The sequence below is a fragment of the Lytechinus variegatus genome, chromosome 10 (genome assembly GCF_018143015.1).
Source record: "Lytechinus variegatus isolate NC3 chromosome 10, Lvar_3.0, whole genome shotgun sequence".
NCBI classification, from domain to species: Eukaryota; Metazoa; Echinodermata; class Echinoidea; order Temnopleuroida; family Toxopneustidae; genus Lytechinus; species Lytechinus variegatus.
The window spans coordinates 21,279,325-21,301,109 of NC_054749.1; the positions used below are offsets into that span (position 1 = coordinate 21,279,325).

General features: G+C 37.7%; 2 protein-coding genes across 3 annotated transcripts; both read left to right on the forward strand.

Moving 5' to 3' along the window:
- The first annotated feature begins 508 nt into the window (after positions 1-508).
- Positions 509-10,210, forward strand: LOC121423310 (hydroxyacid oxidase 2-like). 2 transcript variants are annotated; one of them, XM_041618655.1, is made up of 8 exons: positions 509-687; positions 1,803-1,954; positions 4,543-4,801; positions 5,518-5,693; positions 6,052-6,143; positions 7,443-7,604; positions 8,137-8,206; positions 8,959-10,210. In XM_041618655.1, exons 1-8 carry the CDS (start codon positions 557-559, stop codon positions 9,027-9,029), a joined length of 1,113 nt encoding a protein of 370 aa, XP_041474589.1. In that variant the 5' UTR covers positions 509-556; the 3' UTR covers positions 9,030-10,210. The 2 variants fall into 2 exon arrangements, with proteins under 2 accessions (XP_041474589.1, XP_041474590.1); XM_041618656.1 differs by having other exon boundaries at positions 9,122-10,210.
- A 10,547-nt stretch (positions 10,211-20,757) lies between these two features.
- On the forward strand, positions 20,758-21,345 carry LOC121422658 (noggin-2-like). The gene has a single exon (XM_041617818.1). The coding sequence runs from the start codon at positions 20,761-20,763 to the stop codon at positions 21,343-21,345; it is 585 nt and encodes a 194-aa protein (XP_041473752.1). The 5' UTR covers positions 20,758-20,760.
- The last annotated feature ends 440 nt before the right edge of the window (positions 21,346-21,785 follow it).

A 21,785-nucleotide genomic window follows, 5' to 3' on the forward strand; every position in this document is an offset into this window, starting at 1 on the left:
AAAATGAAATCCTGGCTACGCGGTTGACCACAGGCAACATGTTTGCAACCGGGCCCAAGTAATTCAATGTTTCCTAAGGAACTTTTTGAAAAAGAAAAGCAATTTAATCAATAATTACAAGGAGAGTTAAAAAAGAAGACGACGAGGAAGAATAGTATAGGCCTATAGTCCCAGCCATTTGCATATTTGTACCAACTCTCCCCTCTTTCTCTACCCCCCCCCCCACCCCATGAAACTCTAATTCTATCAGTCTATATACCTTTTGCACATGTTGTCGCGGTCCACCGCTTCTTATAGTCCCTGCATGACCCCGCCCCCCTCTCTCTCTCTCTCTCGGTCACTTTACAGGAGTAGCCTATTATAATACTCAGTCATAAAATATCCCATATGTATTCTTTTCTGAATTCATGGGCCAAGGACAGACATCTTGTCCCGTATTCACAGGAAGTCATTGCGAAGTCATTGATTGAATAGGTTCAAAGTTCAATAATATACTTACTGATATTATCTCTATGCGAAAACTCAAAATAATCGTGGTCGATTGGATCGTGCAAATATGGGGCTGTATTCTCTATTTGACTATGAGCGTCAGGCTAAAGAAACACTTAATAAAACTGCATGGGAGTATATCAACTATGGAAGGGAACGAAAGTGGTGTTTTCATGATAGCATCCAGGCATTTTCGAGGTAGGTCGAATTAAAAACTTTGATTCATAATACCTTTCTACCACCATGATAATACCAACTCGAGGAGAGTATTCCGCTACGGTTCACTCTCAAATTCAGTTTATCTAGATTTTATGTAAAAGTTGCCAATGCGTTATTATCCGAAACCTGACATAGAAAGTAAACTGAAACCAGCGTTTTGTTAACGTTAACGTAGAATTGATTTTTCTAATTATTATTAAAAAGTGAAGTTTATGCTCACATCGTTATTTTGTATGATTATGTTATAACTAAATTGCACTATTATGGATTATTTTTGTATATTGCAAGTGTAAACACAATTAAATTATGTATTGTATTAGTTTGAACGCAGTAATAAAAACAAAATAACAAAACAATCTTTATAAATATTTGTTTTAGTTGTAGACGATAGGCTTAATGTACCAAACGAGGAATATCGTATATACATAGCTCCTTTATAGTTGAAAGAACGGATTTCACGTTGTTGCATCATCTTGATATGAGCGGAAGCTTCTTTTACGTATAATAGATACTGCGCAACGTCTATTTCATTATTCCAGTAATATCCATACATTCGCTGGAATATAGTGGATTATATTATAAAAATGGACTTTGGAATGCATCATAATTGTCAAATGAAATACAACAGGCTTAGCGCCAGTGGTATAATGAGCCAAACATTTTGAGAGGGCTAAACATAGAGGGGAAAGAAGTTTTTAAACTTTGCGAGCGAGCAGAATTTTTGACATTTTGATGAAAAAGCACATTATGTCAGAGATTTTGGAATATACTGTATTTAGAAAATAAAATCGCATTTTACATTTTTGGCCTTTCCTTATCCTTCTTTATCTGCTTTTTCTTTTTCTTGTTCGTGGATTTTTTTTTTGGGGGGGTGGGACATGGCTCCAAGCCCCCCCCCCCCTCCACTATATAGACCAATGCTAATTAAGCGCCTGTGTTTCTGCCTGCCTAAATGTCCAGTGCGCCGCTATAGCCCCTATCTTGACATACAAAATTTACTTGGTAGATATTAGTAATGATGATAATGCGTGTTTAGGTAAAATATTGATGGTAAATACTTGTCGATGATTGCTTCCATCTGATCAACATTGCAGATACCGGATAAGAAGCCGAGTTCTCCAGGATGTTTCAAAGCGTTGCCTAGCAACAACAGTGCTTGGTCAGTCGATCCCTTATCCAATATGTATATCACCTACAGCTTCTCATTACTATGCTCATCCAGACGCTGAAAGGGCAACAGCTAAAGGTACCGGTTTTTATGATGAGTTTTTATTTAAGACTCGTATTATTATACGAGTTTTCTATGCAGAGTGTTTTCACAGGCACCCCTGAAGACAGGAAAGAATGTAAACTTTATTCAGGTCGTTTTGACTTCCAAGAGATCTCTTTTGAAGTACAGAATTAGAAACCGAGGAAAAATAGGGTTATCGTACTTCCTGATGTGTGTATGGAGGGTTGTCATCACCAGTGGTGTAACAACGGAAAAGGGGGACACGTGCCCCCAAATCGGCTGGCAAAAAAAGGAAGGAGAAAAGGAGGGAGAAAGAAGAGAAACGTAGTGGGGGCAGAAGAAATTGGACATTATGTTATACATATTATATTATTTCCGTAAGAGATATTTTTTTCATAACTGCATAAAACATTATTTATTACATGTGTTCATCATCCCTGGTGCTTGCATTGCCTGTTTGATAAGCTATATAATCATGCTTTACTAAAACCTCCCGTTTTCAAGTCAATATACACCAAATATGTTTCCTCGCATTTCAAATTATTATTGCTTTATGTTGTGACATATGTTTTTTGCGCGTCTACCTGTAGTGATTGCCCCCTTTTAAGGTCTGGATAACCACTGGTCGTGTGGTCCAGTGGTTAGAGCATTGGACTCATAATCGCAAGGTTGTGAGTTCGAATCCCAACTCTGCCATTGTCTCCACTTTGATAAAAAGGCCCGAGAGTGATATCTGTCGTCTATAACGTCAGTCACTATGACCGATTAACCTAGACGTAAAATGTTTCATAGGTAATTGGTTATATACCAGCTTGGCGTTTACCAGCAAAATGCTGTCCTGCCGAGTTCCTACGGGAGTTACCACAAACAGAAACAGAAACAGGATATAAAACATTTCCAGTCCGCGCTTACGTTCGCATTAGTGGATTGGTGAGATGTGTCTGCTCTTTATGAATCCCTACATACAGTCCTTAAAAATGTCCCTTTTTTATTTGAACATAAACAATTTTCAGCTCGCGCTTTGCGCTCACATTATTTCGTTAGTGAAATACGTATGGTCTTAGTGAATTCCTACAAACAAGCCTTTTGCCCCTCGATCTTCAGGTCTGATCGATCTTCAAAAATTTTCAGCTCGGGCTTCGCGCTCGCAATATTTCATTAGTGAGATACGTATCAGGTTCATAATTACAATGACGACAAGACGTGCTTCATGTGTTTAGGTGTATTCTAACAAAATCGGCAAGAGCTTGGCGCTCGCATTTGGATGACTATGGTGAGATATGTATGCTCTTTGTGAATTTCTTTTAAAAATAGTCCTCATAATGCCCCTGTGTCGGGTCTGAATATAAAATTTATGCTCGCGCTTCGCGCACGCATTACTTTTTGATCAGTGAGATACATATCCCTTTAATGGCACAGTCCATGAATATCTCTATCGGGTCAAGAGATACCTGGCAATCGAGCGTGCTTCGGGTCCGCTAAGTGACTCAAAATTTTTGCAGGTGCCTCCCCCCGGCAATGCCGTGACTCGCGGTACCCAACTGGTCATCATATACCAGGGGCCCATCTTACAAAGATTTGCGATTGATCCGATCAATCACAACTATGGACGGCCAGCAACGTCAACATCTAAAATGCATGAATGCCCAAAATGTTTTCTAGATATGACGTAAATTACATAAATTCGTTGTTTTCTAGACAATTTGGTGTGTTCGCCTTTGATTACAAAGGACATTTTGAAAATTTCATGTAGAAAGAAATTATGTTACTGATGGATTTCCATAGAGTTATGATTGATTGGATCAATTGTAACTCTTTGTAAGACAGAGCCCATGAGTAATTGGGCAGATTATTGGTTAAGGGCAAACGGCTATCTATTTATATGAGTTAGGGGTATACGATTGGCCTACGACTGATATGTCACACTTCTGCTTTGCTATTTTATGTTTGTAACTTGGGTATACAATTAAACATCGACGCTCCTTTTGTTTTAAATAATATTTGAAATTTATATGCCATATCTTCGTAGAGTTTAAAAGGAAATTTAAAACGAAACGAAACTGTCATTCTAGACATGTTATAGGGATACGTCTATCCCTCCACATCTGTGTTTCTTTCAAAGCCATAATTTGTAGAAGTCCTCGACTAAAATTGCATTTCCCACTTTTTGTCGCTCAATGTGGAAAGTGATTGTAGCAGGCAGGGGTGGTGTAACACATAAGGTATCATAGGCGATCCCTCAAGTTATATTTCAAGCAGTAAAAATTTGAGAAAACTATGGGCGGAAATCCCAGGGGGGGGGGGCGTGTCCCCCCTTACTCAAAATAGTGGGGGGACACAATATCAAATGTCCCCCTACTATTTGTGGTCTTTCATGATGGTAAGAAATACATCATTCAAAATCGAAATAAAACATGTATTTTAGGACGAGATGACCTTACTTTTGGGATAACCTTTTTTTGCTAGTCAAATTTTCCAGCCCCTTGTCCCCCGTACCTTTTGGGAGAGATTTTTGCCCTTGGAGAAAATATTACTTTTTTCCCTCAGTCTCCCCATCAATATACCGCCACCCCTAGAAAGATGTCTTTCCTTTTCCTTATCAGGAGCTGAAGCTGCAAAAGCATTGATGATACTCTCTTGCGATGCTACCTGTTCCATGGATGACGTCACCGAGGCAGCACCCGAGGGACTCAGATGGATGAACATCTATCCCTTCGCAGATCGTCAGCTTACGGAATATACCATTCGTAAAGCAGAGAAACTCGGATTCAAGGCTATTGTTGTCACTGTGGATTCTCCGGTACCGGGTATAGATGGGGCTGTAGATGAACTTTTGTATGGAGTGACCGACCCCCTCCATCGGTATGAATTCAAGAGTTGAGAGAGGGTGGCGTGAGAGAGAGAGAGAGATGCATTCGAATTATACATATCCATCTATCTGCCTATTTACTTATCAATTTTACTTCCCTGATAGACAGAACGCACTTATTTCATATCGTATAGTCTTTAATTTCACCTTAGATGTTCCTCCACACAATGATTTGTTTGTAAACAAGTGCACACCTCGCTACCAATAATGCATATAGCTTTTCCATTTATTCGAAAGCAGGATAAAAGAGCATTGTAGATTATATGCCTTGCTCACGGGCATAGGTGCCGCGGCCGGGGATCGAACCCCGGACTTTCCATGTATATAGCCAGGCGCCTTAGACCACTCGGCCACGGCACCTCCCATCTCTCTTCGGCCACGCACGGCACAATGATTAGTTTGATATAAATCCTACATAGCGCCCTCTGTGCATGCTCACTTGTTTACTTTTCCACTACAAACATTACAGAATCAAATTTGAGCAAAAGAAGTTCAAAAAGGTGTTTTTCCTACTTCTCTCCGAAATTTTTATTTATCTGTTAAGTGCGTTTATAGCATGAGACCAAATGCCACTTTTGAAAAATCACAAAAATCTTTTCTTTTTTTTTAATGCCAGAATTATTGGCCCTTAGATCATTTCAGTTCGCGGAATCGTTTGGTACCATAAAGCCATATCAATTAACTTTTTTTTCTTCTTCTTCTAACGAAGCATGCCCATCTATGATGTCGATATTCCCTCAGCTCGTGCTGCTGACCAGACTAACATGACAAATCACTGGAAGTACGTGGACGAGCAGCTTTTCAACCCAAAAGCTACATGGGAAGACATACGATGGATGAAGAAAATCACTTCCTTGCCAATTGTCTGCAAAGGCATACTCACAGGTAATCAATCAATCAATCTATCAATCAGAAAGCATAATTCATAGACACAATATCATCAACTATCACTTCTTCGCGAAAAAAATCTTGACGCAGACCAATATCACTTTGAAAATATATTTTCAAAAATGTTCTCCTTGTTCACACACAAACGCATGTAATTAGAAGCACAAAAAGAATAAGAAACCCGCTAAAAATGAGAGTTTTAACGCAAAATGTTCATCTGGCTAGCGATGAAAAATGAGGCATACAACGTGTATTGTTGTGATTTGTAACTTATGAGCTATCGATATAATACTAGGTTCATTTGACGATCTCACAATGAAATTATATAATCTCTCTTTTTTTTTTACTGATACAGCTGAATCTGCTTCCGATGCAGCAAGGGCAGGGGTTGATGGGATACTTGTATCAGCACACGGTGGAAGACAGTTGGAAAGTTCACCAGCTCCGGTATCTAAATATAATTCTTTAAAAACTGTTTGTAAAGCGGGGAGAGGCAGAATGCGACTGCTCTATTATATCCCAAGTATCTTAGAAAGAATAGGAAACGAAAGAGAAAGAGGGGTAGGAGCAAAGGAAAACGGTTATGTGAGTTAGTAATAACACTGCAATTCAATTTTTAAAAACATTACTTTTATGCCCGACCCCTATCGAAATATCTGGCACTGCCCTTGTCCAGATGACTGTAATGAACTGAATTCAAAATCTGACGATAGAATCTTAACCCATCATGTACATGTATTTTATAATTGACACTAAATTGATCCTTCTAAGCACTTTGAATAAATATCATTATAACATATTATAAACCCCTCAAAAAAAGTTCTGCAACTCAAGTTTGAGTGCTAATAAATTTATTAGTGAGCCATCATCATATGTAAAAGTTGTACCATTGGAAAGTATGATTATTCCTCTTTACAATCATGTGTCATTTGTAATGCTAATGTTATCATGAAATACGCAGACATGATAAATATGCAGCAATGTAAAAATGAAATGTTGCAAAATTCGTTGCCATCTCATGTTTGAGTTCTGCAACTCAAACTGCAAGTTTGAGTGCCAATAAATTTCTTAATGTGCCATCATCATGTGTAAAAGTGATATCTTTAGAAAGCATGATTATTCTCCTTTACAATCATGTGTCATTTGTAATGCTAGTGTTATCATGAAATACACAGACATGATAATACGCAGCAATGTTAGAATTGAAATGTTGCAAAATGCGTCGTTTCCAATAGCGAATTTCCAATTGTTTCGAGGATGGACCGAGTGCATTCACTGTCACCGGCCGGCCTGCATGGTGGAAATTCTATAGAAATGGAGACTCTTGTTAGAAATCAATGCACTTTGCAACATTTCACTTCTGACTTTTCTCAGTGTTCATGGTGACTGCATATTCCATGATTACATAATCACAGCAAATGGCATGTCATTGTAAAGAGGAATAATTCAGCTTTCCAATGAAACCAGTTTCATCTTTTATACTTCATTAACCAAACAGATATCATCCCCCAAAACTGAGTTGCAAAACTTTTTTTGAGGGGTTTATTATATATGAATTAACCCTTGTCAAAATTGCCGGCAATACTGTCTTTAAATCCAAATGAAGCAGTAAATTCGCTCATGATATATATTATCCGTTGTTGGTCTTTTAAGCAGTTTGAGGTGAAACAGCTCTGCAGAACAGAATTCTTTTAAAATAATAGTAATAATAGAAACACGTTTTTGTTTATAATTATTCTTCTAAAGATCGATGCATTGTCTGAAGTCGTTGAGGCTGTCCGTGATCAAGGAATCGAGGTCTACATGGATGGAGGCGTAAGGACGGGAACTGATGTCTTCAAGGCTCTTGGACGAGGTGCAAGGGCCGTGTTCCTGGGCAGACCCATCCTCTGGGGACTCGCTTGTCAGGTAAAGAGACCATTGACACCACACAGTGTCCATTGATCTTATCTTCTCTAATTTCTTTCTCCTATTTTTTTGTTTCCTGGAGAATCGTGTCTTTATTACCTGTAAATTTAAGGCCTGTTCCCGGCACACCAAATCTGGTACTCTTTATAGGAGCATAGAGCTGTTACAGATATAGAAGGATATGCGGTTCTATGGAGAATGGAGAGGGAGAATGCCTTTTTGTTGTTGTTTATCCCGGGGACTTTCAACGAGCTCTGTATAATATGTTCGGTTAACCCTTCCGCTCTCTTTATTGTTTCAGACGGAAAGAAAGATGCACGAAATGAATAGTATATTCAACGGATGAATATACTTCTTGAAAGCTTGTGTGAGGCTTTCCTTACTTAACAGCAAGTACTGGATTCCGGTTATTTTAGTTTATGTATAGTACTGGTAAAAGGTGATAGAGAGGAATACACACGAGAGACAAGAAAAAAAAGAAACATCCATAAATTTAAACAATAGACAGACCAATTTGAATCATCTTATTCAGGGGCCTGCTGGTGTCAAAGAAATACTGGACATTCTTCGTAAACAACTTGATACAATTTTAGCGTTGGCAGGTAAGATTTAAATTATTTTTAATTCAATCACCTGGCAGGAAGGTGAATAATAATAAATAAAAAATGATAAGCATTTGCCTAATTATCGGTTAAGGAGAGAACATGCATATCTAAATTCATTTTGTAAACATTTTCAAACTTTCAAACATGCTTTGTACGTCATATCTATTTTGAACTCTTGTTAAAGCTTAAGAAAATTCTTCCGATTGTAAAAGCCAATTTCAAATGCTTTAAAGCCAAGTGTTTCGATGCTTTTCACCCATTCTTCGAATGATTTTCCACTTTTGGTATACAATTTCATTTTTCATTTGTAATGTTTTAGAAAATCTCAATTACTAACACATCTTTCGTGTATGTTTTAGTCAATGACGGATCCAAGGTTTCACGAATGAGCAGGTATTTTTGTTTGACATGCACCGTTTCCACAAACAAAATAACGAAATGTTCTAGGTGACAATCAATGGTTTGATCGTTGCTTGTCAGGAAATGGTTTTCACGAATCGTAAGAATACACTCTTCTAGCAGGGGAAGGGACGATAAGCCTCTGCAGCCCCCCCCCCTCCCATCCGCTACATGATTGAGTAAACTGACTTGCGAATTAAGTTCTGTATATACTTGCTAAACTAAGGGGTCGTTTGATATACATATTGACATTTGAATATGACATTGATTCTAATGCACAGTATGTCTGTAATGATATAGCACCCTATATATATATTTTCATTTCTCTTTATTTTGTTTTTTTACGGAAGGTTGCACATCTCCGAATGATATCCCCCAAGGAACGATTGTCCACGAATCGTACTACCATAAGCCACGATGAGCAGACAATAAATAATTAGACGAAGTTTCCAAGGAGAAGGCTGGGGCTTAAATCCGTTTCCTGCTTTGCTTTTTTCTTCTCTTTTTGTTAAGGAGTGGCACAAATCTAGATCATGACTTTATCGCCCTATTAAACGAGAAAGCGATGCGACCAAGGAAAATAATCGACACCCTCGTGGTTAAAGTGCTGTATTTCATCGTGAAAATGTAGGCCTTCATATATATGTTGCTGACAGTGCCCGCTTTCCGGAATCAGATAGCATCAACAATCCTGTATACATCTAAGCAATCAAGCGATAACAATTTGGAACATTTGTACTGTGGATATAATCTTTCATCAAACATAAAAAAATATACATACCTTCTCAGAAATGTTTTTAGGCCTAAATTTCTCAATTCGTTTTTACTGATAAGTGCTGTTATCGTGCAATGCCCTAGTCACACTGTCACAATGATTGACCATCGATCGGTTTATTTGGAATCGGTTTCGTTGGTGTGACTGTGGCCTAGCTTGGTAGAATGAGGAAAGGGGAGAAACGAAATGAGTAGGTAAAATAAAGTGAGAGAAAGGATGGAGCGAACGGGAGGAAGAGTGAAAGAGAGAGGGAGAGGGAAGAGAGAAAGAACAACCTAATTTCTCCCTATTCCCTTCCCTTCTCCGCTAGCTATTTACTAGATTGTCACAATAAGCGTGCTGCAATCTTGCTGCCACCTTTTAACTAGCTTGAACCACAATAACCAGCTTGCGACTAGCTAGTTCGTAAATGAGTTGCACGCTCGCTTGCTCAATTAAATAACTGAGCTGGCAGCAATCTTGCAATGTTACTGTATAGCTAGTATACTAGCTTACAGAAAAAGAAGCTAGTTTGTATAATAGAGGGCTAGATAGTGACAAGATTGTCATAAAATTATCAAGTTAGTTGCAAGCTTGCTGCAAGCTAATCGATCGAGCGAGCGCGCACCTCATTTACATTATTTGAAACGAAACTAGCTAGTCGCAAGCTAGTAACCTTTTTTCCAAATGTATGAAAACGTGTATAAGGGTGTTTCCCCCCTTTTCACACCGCGCGGTTTCTTTTTATCCTTTATTTCGTATATTACTTTTTAAAATCACATTTGCTACTTTCTTTGTGACAACTTTTGTATACTATCGTGACTTTATATTCTCTTTTTTTTGTTGAAATAAACCAAATCTATAATTTAAAAGAAAATGCATTCATTTGTTCTCTGTTCTCTGATTTTCCACTGAACGTAAAATGTGAAATGGGGGGACAGGGGGGTGTCGTATCATTAAATCATTCTAGTAAGTAACAACACACATATATGCACAAATTATAGTTATAAACATGACGAGATTTATTTACTAATATACAATTTTTGCATAGATATAGAATTCGAATTGATAATAAAATTAAACAATATTTGTGTTGGTTTTCAGAGAGTTAATAACATGTTTTAAGTAATATATTTAGAAAATGTTATGATCAGAGAGTAAATAATACAGACATGACTTCGCTGATTACCCGTTTAAATAAACTTATGTATTTATTCAGTTTTATTTAAACACAGGGTATTCATTTTAGTACCCAAAGGCCTCCTTAAAAATAACAGTAAATCTTTTCAAAATGAACGAATCTTTGTTCATTTTTCTTCAAATATACATTATATTTATTCCACAATATTTATTTCACATTTTTGCACTTAGCAACAACTTGTTCTCTCTTCTACACATTCTCTCCAATCACTATATTTAATGTCTATTGGCAATTCAATGGATGTTTGCATGTCGTTTTTGTTGATTAGAGTAGAAATCATATTCATTCCACAATATTTATTTCACAGTTTTGCACTTAACAGCCGCTTGTATGACTTGTTCTCTCCTCTACACATTCTATCCAATCACTATATTTAATCGCTATTGAATATCCAATGCATGTTTGCAAGTCGTTTTTAGAAATCATTAAAAATATTAATTATTGATGCATGTCGCGAGTCATGCAGTCTTCCGAGGGCATAAATTTCAAGATATACCAAGATTATACACACAATATTTCTGATGATTATTTTCTATCATGACGTCGATAATAGGATCCATGATGGGGGGGGGAACACAGCAAACAAAAATTGATGGAATTATAGTCAAAATTAAGATTTTATACTCTAAAAGGGATTGGTCAAATTGACCATTCTCTTGGTTAACATAAAATATGTCTGTTAATAATGGTCAAATCAATAAAAAAAAATGGTTAAAATCTACCAGGAGTTGATATGATTTTTACCAATTGTATCTGTCGGACATATAAGAACCAAGAGAATAATCATTTTGACCAGTCCTCTTTAAGTGTGTGAAAAAATTAGTCATGTCAAAAATAGAATTAAATTTGAAATATCATTCCTGCAATATTTGATCAAATGTTGTAGCACAGATTACGTGTTTTCGTTCTTATTGTTGATCGGAGCAATGAAAAATACTGACATCAAAATGAAAATAATCAACGGTTCAGAAGAGATTATGTTATGATTTTACTCACGCAAAAAATGATTTTGTGCATACGAAAGACCTATATCTATTCACTTAAGCAAAATATTAAAACATGTTAAAAGGAAGTCGTATACCATCTATGATAATGCCATGATAAAAACAATACATAACAGGTTGCAAACGCTCCTTAATTTCACTTTCGAAAAAAAAAATATTGTGCCAATTGATGAATAAAACAAAATGACATCCTGGAGGAATCTTTTTTTCAAATATTCGATTGCATGATAATGCTCATGCGCCAATTGATTTTGTTGATATTAAGATCAATTTCAGAGCTGTAACGTAAAACCAAACCCTAATCCTTAAAAACTAATGGCAAGTTTGAAAATGAAAATATGTGCACACAAAGAAGGATACAATCCATGATTTTTATACAAATTAATAGATTAATCCAGAATTTCATTTACACAGGATGCAAACTATTCACAAATCTTTGACACATTGAGGCATCACACTCGGTGCATTTAAGAATGATAACCATTTACATGGAGGTGATGTTATAGATGCATTTTGAATGCGTTTGTGCCATGTCATATTGAAAATGCTAAATTATGCTTTTATTACAGCATAAAGCACTACGGTTGTCAGGAGCCTGGGGACGATTTTTTTTATAAAAGGGTGCTGGTTTGTTAGAAAAAGGTTTGACAAGAAAATATAATGGGGGATTCAGTCCCAAATGAAGGTGGTTTTGTTCAGAAAGAATTATTTCATTGTACATCATGAAACCTCGACTACTTCTTCTACAGTGATGTTATATTTTGAAACAATTCATTTAACAAATAAGAATCTAGAGCTTCACTGTTCTTCAAAGGAATATAATCTTCACCTATATGATTCGCTATCATTTACAATTCAACCTTCCAATCCTAGTTTAGAATGTTTGGCCCTCTTCTCAGTTACTCATTTAATATTCAAGACTGGTCAAACATACAGAAACTTTCTACGTACGGTGATCGAATTGGAATCCTCTTTCCCCAAATGTTGTTAAATTCTCATGTTTCCCTATTTTACACTGTAAAAACTGTGGTGTTAAAACTGACACCAATTGGTGTTAATAGAGGACCACACCCTGAGGTGTTAAAATTACACCCTAAAGATTGAACATAACACCAAAGAGTGTAAATGAAACAACCAAAGGTGTTGTAATAACACCTATAGGTGTAAAACTAACACCACCAATTTAACACCGGTGTAAAATAACTGGTGTGGTCCTCTATGTACACCGGTTAACACCACAGTTTTTGCTGTGTACATTGATATATCGATGATAAATTGATATCTACATTGATATCTACATTTTAACAATGTTAAAAAGAATCTGCTACCTATAAGCAAAATATTCCCATTTAATCACTGCGGGCACTATCTGAGGATTCGATTGACCCTTTCTTCCGAATTTAAAAAAAAATAACTGCTTTTTTGGTGTGTGTCCAGACAATCGATTTCAAACAGCCATTTGGAACAATTAAAGGGAAAAGTTCCAAGAATTTTCCGTATAAACTATTTTTAAGCAATATTATAGAGAATAAAACTGAAGACGATTACAACTATTGAATTCATATTTATGGAGTAATTCAAAGCTGAAAAAGAAGGTTTCAAAATTTGAAAGTGTCTGGACACCCCTCCTCCCCCATCCTACATAAAAAAAGCAACATTATAATTTATTCAATCAATCTAAATTTCTTTCGGTGGTAGACAACGCCATACAAAAATGTAAATATCAAAGTCAAACTTGAAATGTCAATCAACACGGTTATCAACACAGTCGGATTAAGGTTATCATTAAAGGCTTCGATCCTTTTGATCAATATCAGAAGCAAACCCTAGAAGCTTTCTTTTTCAACAAGAAAAGATTGGTAAATTTACTGACACCACATTAAGGCACAAAATCCCATGGCATACGTGTACACGTAAATTCTTATGCAAACAGTTTCTGCCCCAACTTCGATCACTTTGCCATTGTTGACGTCGTGTCTAAGGCATGTCGTTTGGTTTCTTCCAAAGACTTTGAATGTAATTTCTTGGGTTGGCAAGCAAGTTCAGGAAACCACTCAGAGATGTTCAGATGGACAGGCTTGATTCTGGCCGCACTCAGTTCAATCGCCTGTTCGACAGCGATGGTGTCCGACTTTGCAACACGGGTCGAAACCTTTTCACTGGTCGACGCCTCCATGTTGGTATTCGAGATAGCTGGAAGACTGCTTCTCAAAGTCATGTTCGATTTGCGTCCGGCGTTAGAAGTATCAGGGTTTCCCTTTTTACCGTCCAGAATGACCAACGGATACCGACGTCCGTAGTATTCTCCTGGACGCGATTTCAAGTCCGCTCTTGAGTTCGGCGAGACGATCACCCGTAAACCCCGCTTGGCTTGCTCCCGCCTGGTTATCGGTCGTTTCTCCGATTTCGTCTCCGTCTGGCTATTCGACGACGGCTTCGTCGGTGGGAGCAATCTGCTCTCCAATTTGCTGATGTCCACCGACGAGGACTTCATTCTCGGTGACAAAGCTGTGATACATTCTGGAAGCATTGTCGATGTCGTATCCGACCTCATGACGCTGGGAATGCTTCCTTGGAAAGAATGCTTGATGATGGGAATCCTGGGCAACATCGGTTTCGTTTTCATGGTGGTAGTCGACAGCGTCCCGACGTTCGTCGTGTTTTCGATTCTCGTCAAATTGTTACTCGGCATAGGATCATATCTATTCGAGTCTGATTCGGCTAACCCATCAGCAGCCTTGGCATAACGTGCGTAGAGTTGGATAGTAGGTGGTTTGATACCAAATGATCGAGCTTTTTCTTGGAGTTCCAGATCTGATGGGATAGGTCCCATTAGATAATATTCATCCTCATGCATTATTTTCCGGCGGCGAATGAAGGTTCGCAAGTCGTTCTCTGTGTAGCTTCGAATATTCCGAAGAGTTTTGGTTGCCTCCGGAGTATGGTCTCTTTTGGATATTGTATGTATATCTTGAACTAATCTACGGCCTGTAATACAATGTTTTGCAGAGAATGGCATCACGTATTACAGGTAGCACCCATGGTGAAAATCCAAGTATGGATTCAGGCTTAGAGAAATGACGTTGTAAAACCTTATCACTTTCCACAGAAATGACCCGAATGATATTCACATTTGATAAACTACCAAATTATGTTCCCTCGAGTCGGCAATCGTTAATATCTACAAATCCTCAAATAGGTTTTATGGAATTCCCTTCAAGTTCGTCAAGTGTATAAATGCCATATTCATCCAATGGACAATTATCTTCGCTTCCAGTTGCATAGACACCACGCTCAAGCTGTTTATCCTTTGTAAAGTTCAGTTCAAAATATTCTCTTGCACAAATATAATAGTTTATGGAATGTCGTAATTGAATTCACCCAGTATAGAAAAGCCTAGTCATGGCAACACAATTCTATACTGTACCACGAGTCGGATCATCATGCACTGAACAAGGATTTACGTTGCTGAAATGAGAAGATAAGATAGTTTGATGTTTGAATGTTGTTACAAGAATAAGGTCTCCATGAAATCGCTTAATCCATTAATTATCACCTCCTGGTATTTGCGCGGGCAACGCTCGTGATAAAACAATAGGATCCGATCAAAAGTCAAGATCTTGCTCAGCAAGTAGTTTGCCTTAAACCTCCAGTATCGATGCGTAGCACAGTCAACAATTATCAAAAAGCATACCACATATTATTGGTATACTTTTGATGGACTTTTGCGTTGTTAGCCTTTCTTTTTAGTTTATTCTTCTTTACTCTGTTCCTTGAAGTTCTTCAGTCTTTGATAAAATTGGTCATAATCTGGCTTCCCTGCAGTTTGGCTTCGCCAACCGCATGTATATGCCCTCTCGTTAAGTGTTGGTTCGATTTGGTCGTCTGTACAGAGAAGCTTCCTATCCTTAGGGGAGGGGGTCGCGAGTCTAACAAAAGATCAGATCTGATGCCATGAGAACCATATTGATTAACGGACTTCGAGTGGGTCCATACCCCCCATTTCGTGTTCAATACGAGCTCATGGGGCACAATTGTACATATTGAAACTCCTAAATCCATAATCTATGTTGCCGGTTCGATGGATTTTAATTGAAATATTATCGAGTCGATCTATTCAAGGCAAGGGAATGGATGCATTTATTGTTGATTTCTAATTTTAAGGGTATTCATGCAGTATGATTCTGTTGTAGATATGATCTTAATCTGTTTCATTTTGGTATAGTGTTATTGATAAAGCAATTATTGTTTTGTTATTCATTATTAATTACCTGGATTGTTCTCATACACCGTTTGTCTTTGATATCAATATTATCTCTAATTACATCAGGAGTATAGATGTATATTATCTTATGTTGTTTAGATAACCTTTTCATCATTGGCGACAAATTTTTATTAAATATGGAAGCGCTTATTCATGCATTTATTAAGTTATTTAATTATTGGTGTCTTATTCATTGTTATTAATTATCATGTAAGTATTATCTTTATGCTTATTCATAAAATCATTTTACTTTATTAGCTTTTATCAGTGAATTAGAGTTAATCCAATATAAGTGTGATTATACTTTTAATCCATTTCCATAATTTGCTATGTCATCTCTCCATCTTCATTCCAAACTCTATCTTTTTTGATTCTCTACTATTACATTTCTCATTCTGGGGGAACAACATATATTATTCTGAGCATTTGGTTCAAATCGTCAAGCATCTGTTTTCCCTTCTTCAGCCGAGCCATAATGTTCAAGCATTCCCGCAAACGTCACCGACTGGTATGAAAAAACCCCGATGTCGTGAAAATATCGGATGTGGCTCTACAAACACCTCACCCCCGTAACAAGCGGCATCGACACCCCCAGTATTGAATCAAACATCGATATTCCTTTATTTATCCTTTATCTCCAGTCAGACAACATCAGACAATAAAATTATTCACCTTCTCATGGCTCCCCTTTTCAAACCCACTCTTTAGCTCCATTCCATATCGACTGTTTAGAAACGCAATTGTCTGCTGAGAAAGAATTAATGTATTTAAGATACGGTGAGAGATTGGACGGCCCTTTGAAAGAAGGAAATATTGATCTAGGATGGGGAGCGAAAAATCGATAAACCCATGATGGTGCTTTTCCGATGTCCTTTATAAGGAATCTCCTTTACAGAGTTTTGTCAAGGTTTTTTTATTATTTATGTTTCATTGAAAGAAATCATCGAAAATCAAAATATTTACAAAGGATTTATATGATTAAAAACATGAAATCGTGAAACACAAAAGAAGACTAAAAAAGAGAAAAAAGGGCGGAAAACATTAAAAAACAAGAAAGGGTTTTCAAGAGGGAAGCTCGGAGACCGATCAGCGAGAGAGAGAGAGGGGGGGGGGGGGAGAATAGTACACCAGGGGAGCGTTTCATGAAAGGACTTGTCAGTCATTTTATCCGACTGTTATCATAGTAACATTGCTTATCAGCCAATCAAAATCAAGGAAAGATGTCAGATCTGACAACATGTCGGACGAAAATGTTGATGAAACACTCCCCAGGAGCATAGTAAAAATCGGAGTGAGGACAAGCAGCTGATGGACCCCTCCCCTCCCCTCTCTTCCCCTCCCTCGCCTTTCTCTTACACACACGCACATACTTGGACCGTTTGCTTGGACCCAACCCCTTCACCCATATACAAAAATTTTGTCAATGTTGATAAGTTGAAAACAACGTTTCCAATGTAGTTCTCTTCCATACTTTGTTAATCTTTTAAATAACATGTAATCAATCTAATTTTGTTTTACTTTGTATTTTGACGATTCCACAGTTTAATTACATCGTTTGTTATCATTTTACTTTTTTACTATGTTAATATATTGAACGTTTTTAATGTTTATTTTTTATTTTAAATCTCACTACAATTTTCTTACTGTATACCATCTGCGATAGGATATGGTGTGTACATGTCAAGATGTGATGAACGTGATCTGTTCTTTTCTCCTCTTTTCCTCCTTCTGGTTTCTCCTCCCTTTTCTGTCTCCTCTCTTTTCCATTCTCTCCATTTATTCCCTTACACCTTCACAACTTCCATTTACATTTTTCTAGTTTCCTTCTTTCTTTTCGCTCACCTACCACTGCATTCTTCTTTTTCTCCACTGACTTTTTTTTTCTTCTCTAAGATCACATAGTATACATAATAGGTTCGTGTATCATTTTAAGAAAATGTTACGATACTTTGTATGAGAACTTTATATGTAACTTGCATGTTTGTAAAATTGATCACAATTCGGCCTTTGGCTGCGATGATCTTTTAATAAACCATTTTATCTATCTATCTAACATTGGTTGGTTTAGTCTCCGTCAAATACGGATAATCTCACAATTCATCGTAGGTCTACTCTAAGGTCCATAACTGTGTGTGGTGGTGTTAAATTGAGCACTTTTATTTCATTTCCACATTCTTTGTTCTTTGATCTTACTAGTACATTGATACGGTATTTGTCAGTTCATGATTGTTTTTCATTGCCATATTTGTACATGTAAATACTGAATTCACAGCAAAAAACATCAGCACGAATCTACACGTAGGAACATAATATTACAATTCTTTTCATTGACATTGTTAGTGTTGGGTAGTTTGTATAATTGCAGCGATATCATATCGTGAGGGGCGGGAATGACGGAGTACCAAAAATCCCCGCCCCTACTATCTGTTTAGATAATGTTGACGAAGTGGTATAACGGATTAACAAATTACGCAAAGATAATAAAGAAGAAAGATACTATTTTTACAATAACAAATATAATTCTAACCTAAAAACAATGGAAGTGGTTTGACGAAATTTGTCTTTTTGACTTTATTATTAAGCTTTCAAATTTGAGATGGACGATCTTACAGAAGAGATCGTTCGGTACATCCCCCACCCAGTTAGGAGTGCTCTTCATAATCATAGTGATTTCGTCGCTTATTGTTTTGTAAATAAAATGGCTCTTTGTACTGTTTTTTTTTATCCTATTCATTAAATTTATGAAATGGTTTGTTTTGAATTAAATATATGAGACTAGAATCCATATAAATGTATGTTTGGGGTGTGATTTGTGTCTATACCCACGCAGCAACAAAAAGGTGGTTAAGAAAAGTTTCGAGAAACAAAGATGGAATAGTGCTTTAAACACTGCCATAATCAAATTGTCTTTATAAAGGTATGACAGACAATTCATGCCTTGAACATTATTAAAGATTCGATGGAGACAAACTAGGAGAAGATGAAACATATTGCTACATCGATGTCTGCGATTTTAACGTTTTGACCATGTGCTCAGACGTTCACGGGGAGGACTTCCCGTCCGGCAAGGCGCCGTGCCCAGCCGGCTACCTCCCCATGAGGTCTCGTCGTGTGTTGGTAGGATGTGCCGGGTTAAACTAGGTTATTGACTTAATGTGAAACAAAACCCCAGAGAGAAATATTCTTGTGAGGTGAAGATAACACAGAGGAGTCGGTTCGTACAAAATGGATAGCATACTCTGACTCCAACTTGTATTATAGACTATAGATCCGATAAGATAAATCAAGCATGTTAAGAAGAATGTATGAACCTTTGGTGACAGCAAAATTAGACGAAGCACGATATTGACGGTTTACAAAAGCATTGGTAATGATTCAAAAATCGAAAGGGATAGGCCTACATCTTCAATTACTTCAAAGCGATATGTAGGTCTATAAGCTCTACCTGGGTCAAGAATGGCTAGTTTGGAGAAAAAGTTTGTCATGTTTTTGTATATTGCTCTAAATCCTTCCGACTCTAGTCAAAATACTCATCCTATAAACATTATAAAATCCAAATGCGAATGCAACCACATTTACATATCAATGCAGGTATAGGGAGGAGGCATGCAGAGGGAGTTAGTATCTGAAGACGAAAAAATTAAGCAAGACAGAAGAAGAGTGAGAAAGAGAGGGAAGTACTTGGGGGTGGTCATGACAGAAGATTATACAATCGAAATTCGATGATGATCAGTGGTGAAATAAAACAAAATAAGTAAAATTTGACAATATTCAAGGAAAATGTGTGATGTAAAAAATCACAACAACAATGACGAAACATTTGTAAAGGTTTTGGGGACTTCGCACCCTTTTCTACTAATTCAACAGTATTAATGATGATGATAGTGGTAATGAGCGCGGTGTGATGATGATGATGTTGATGAGGACGACGATGGCGATGCTGCTAATGATTATGATGATTACGATGAGGACGACGATAACGATGATGATGATGATGAATGATAATGCCGATGACAATGACGATACTGATTGTGATGACGATGACGGCGATCATGATGACTGAGATGATGGATTGATGAATGCAATGCAGAGTTATGGTTGAGGGGTGCCTAACTGTATTGGAGTCGTGTATATCCCCAACGGATGCATCATCACTGCATTTGGACAGGATCTCATGCCCCATGGCTACAAGACCTTCATGAAGTTTGGGCAAATAATTATCGAATCACGTCGGACCAAAATGTCAAAATGGGCGAACGTGCGTTCGTTCGTTCGGTCTGCACACGTCGTCTGCTGCAACAACGGTGTCTGAATATAAATACTCCTTACCCGCGGTGAATATCAACATAATTTTTCATTTCGTCATTCATTAGTTTGTTGGTCATGGCAGTAATTGTGATTATTTCCGTCACTGGTTTACTTGCGGTCGCTGACAAACGAGCTCACTGCGTGAAAGACGTCACCTTTCGGCTTTACGTAGGTGTTGCGCTAAATGACCCACTAATTTTAGTCGAACATTTGCAGCGAGGTCTGTTTTCATGGATCGTCTTGAACTCGCAGGATGGAATTCTTAGACGATGAAACATTCAATATTTTCTTTATCTTTTACCTGTGGAGTTGTTTTTTCCGTTACCCAATCCCATGCACCTAACATATCCGGATGACAGGGATAAATATGAATTCGGCATTGTTTCATGTTCCATTTGTTCGTTTTCGACGCTTGGCTGATAACCCTCTAAACGTCAAGTGAGACAACATCATCTCTATTATCTAGCGATAACATTTTGTTTGTGATCAATGATGTGGATAAGGGTCTTCATGATGTTTGTCTCTGCCGTAATCATTGACGGCGCGAAGAGAGCGACGACGAGGAGCAGTGTATCTCTCTTGACACGACCACGCCCGGTGCTCCGACCAAGCGATCGCATCATGCCGCTACCGCTCCTTGAAGACCCTCGAGATTACACTCGACCCGAAACTCGTGATCTTCTAGAGAGCAAACTACGCCGAAAGATGGGCAACGCTCTCGATGAACGATGGATGTCAATCACGGAACCGACAACGCCATCGACAAACGGAGTCGACAATCCTCCTAATCTTCGCAATACCTGGTTACGTCGTCAGCTGAACTCGTTGAATCTCTCACGAGACTCGTCGATGGTAAATCTATCCGATCAGGAAGTTGCATCCTTGGAGTCTTGGCTAATGTGGAAAGCGAACTGTATCGTCAACTACGAATGGGTTTACGTCGGACCCCTGTTCTGGCCATCGTGGGTGAAACACGGAACGTGCCCCAAGAAGCCGTGTTCGTGGCCAGCGGGAATGACCTGCGTACCGGGGGACAGTACCAACATCAGACTCTTACGATGGCATTGTCGAAGTCGTCAGACGTCGACGGTCACCAACGAAGAATCGCAGGGGAAGTCGTCCGGTGGTTCGTCCAGCGGGAAACAATGCAGGTGGCTCAAAGTTCCATACGTAATCACAACACAATGTGTGTGCAGTTGCAGCTAATATATACTCAATCATTATAAATATAAACATATAAACATGACGACTTTGGAGAGAAGAATATTATTTATTGATTTATTGATTGGTGTCTAAAAACGCAATTTTGGATTGATGAAATATTATTTTTATGATATTGATTTATGTATGATGATTAAATCTACAGTAATGTTTAGTAGCTTTTTATTACAATTTTACTCCATTTGTTATCACAAACCAACTTTCGACCTTTATCATTATGTATTATAAATGTTATATTTGTGCTTCTTTAGACTATATGGTAATGAGGTCGAATTTGAGGTAGGTTACTTTTATTTGAATTGGAATGTAGCTGAAAAGCTAAAACCAAACAGAATTAATGTTATAACTGAATAGTAACACATGTAATATCCCTGAATGAAGCGAACGAAATGGTATCTAAGTTGTTATTATTTCTAATAAAAATA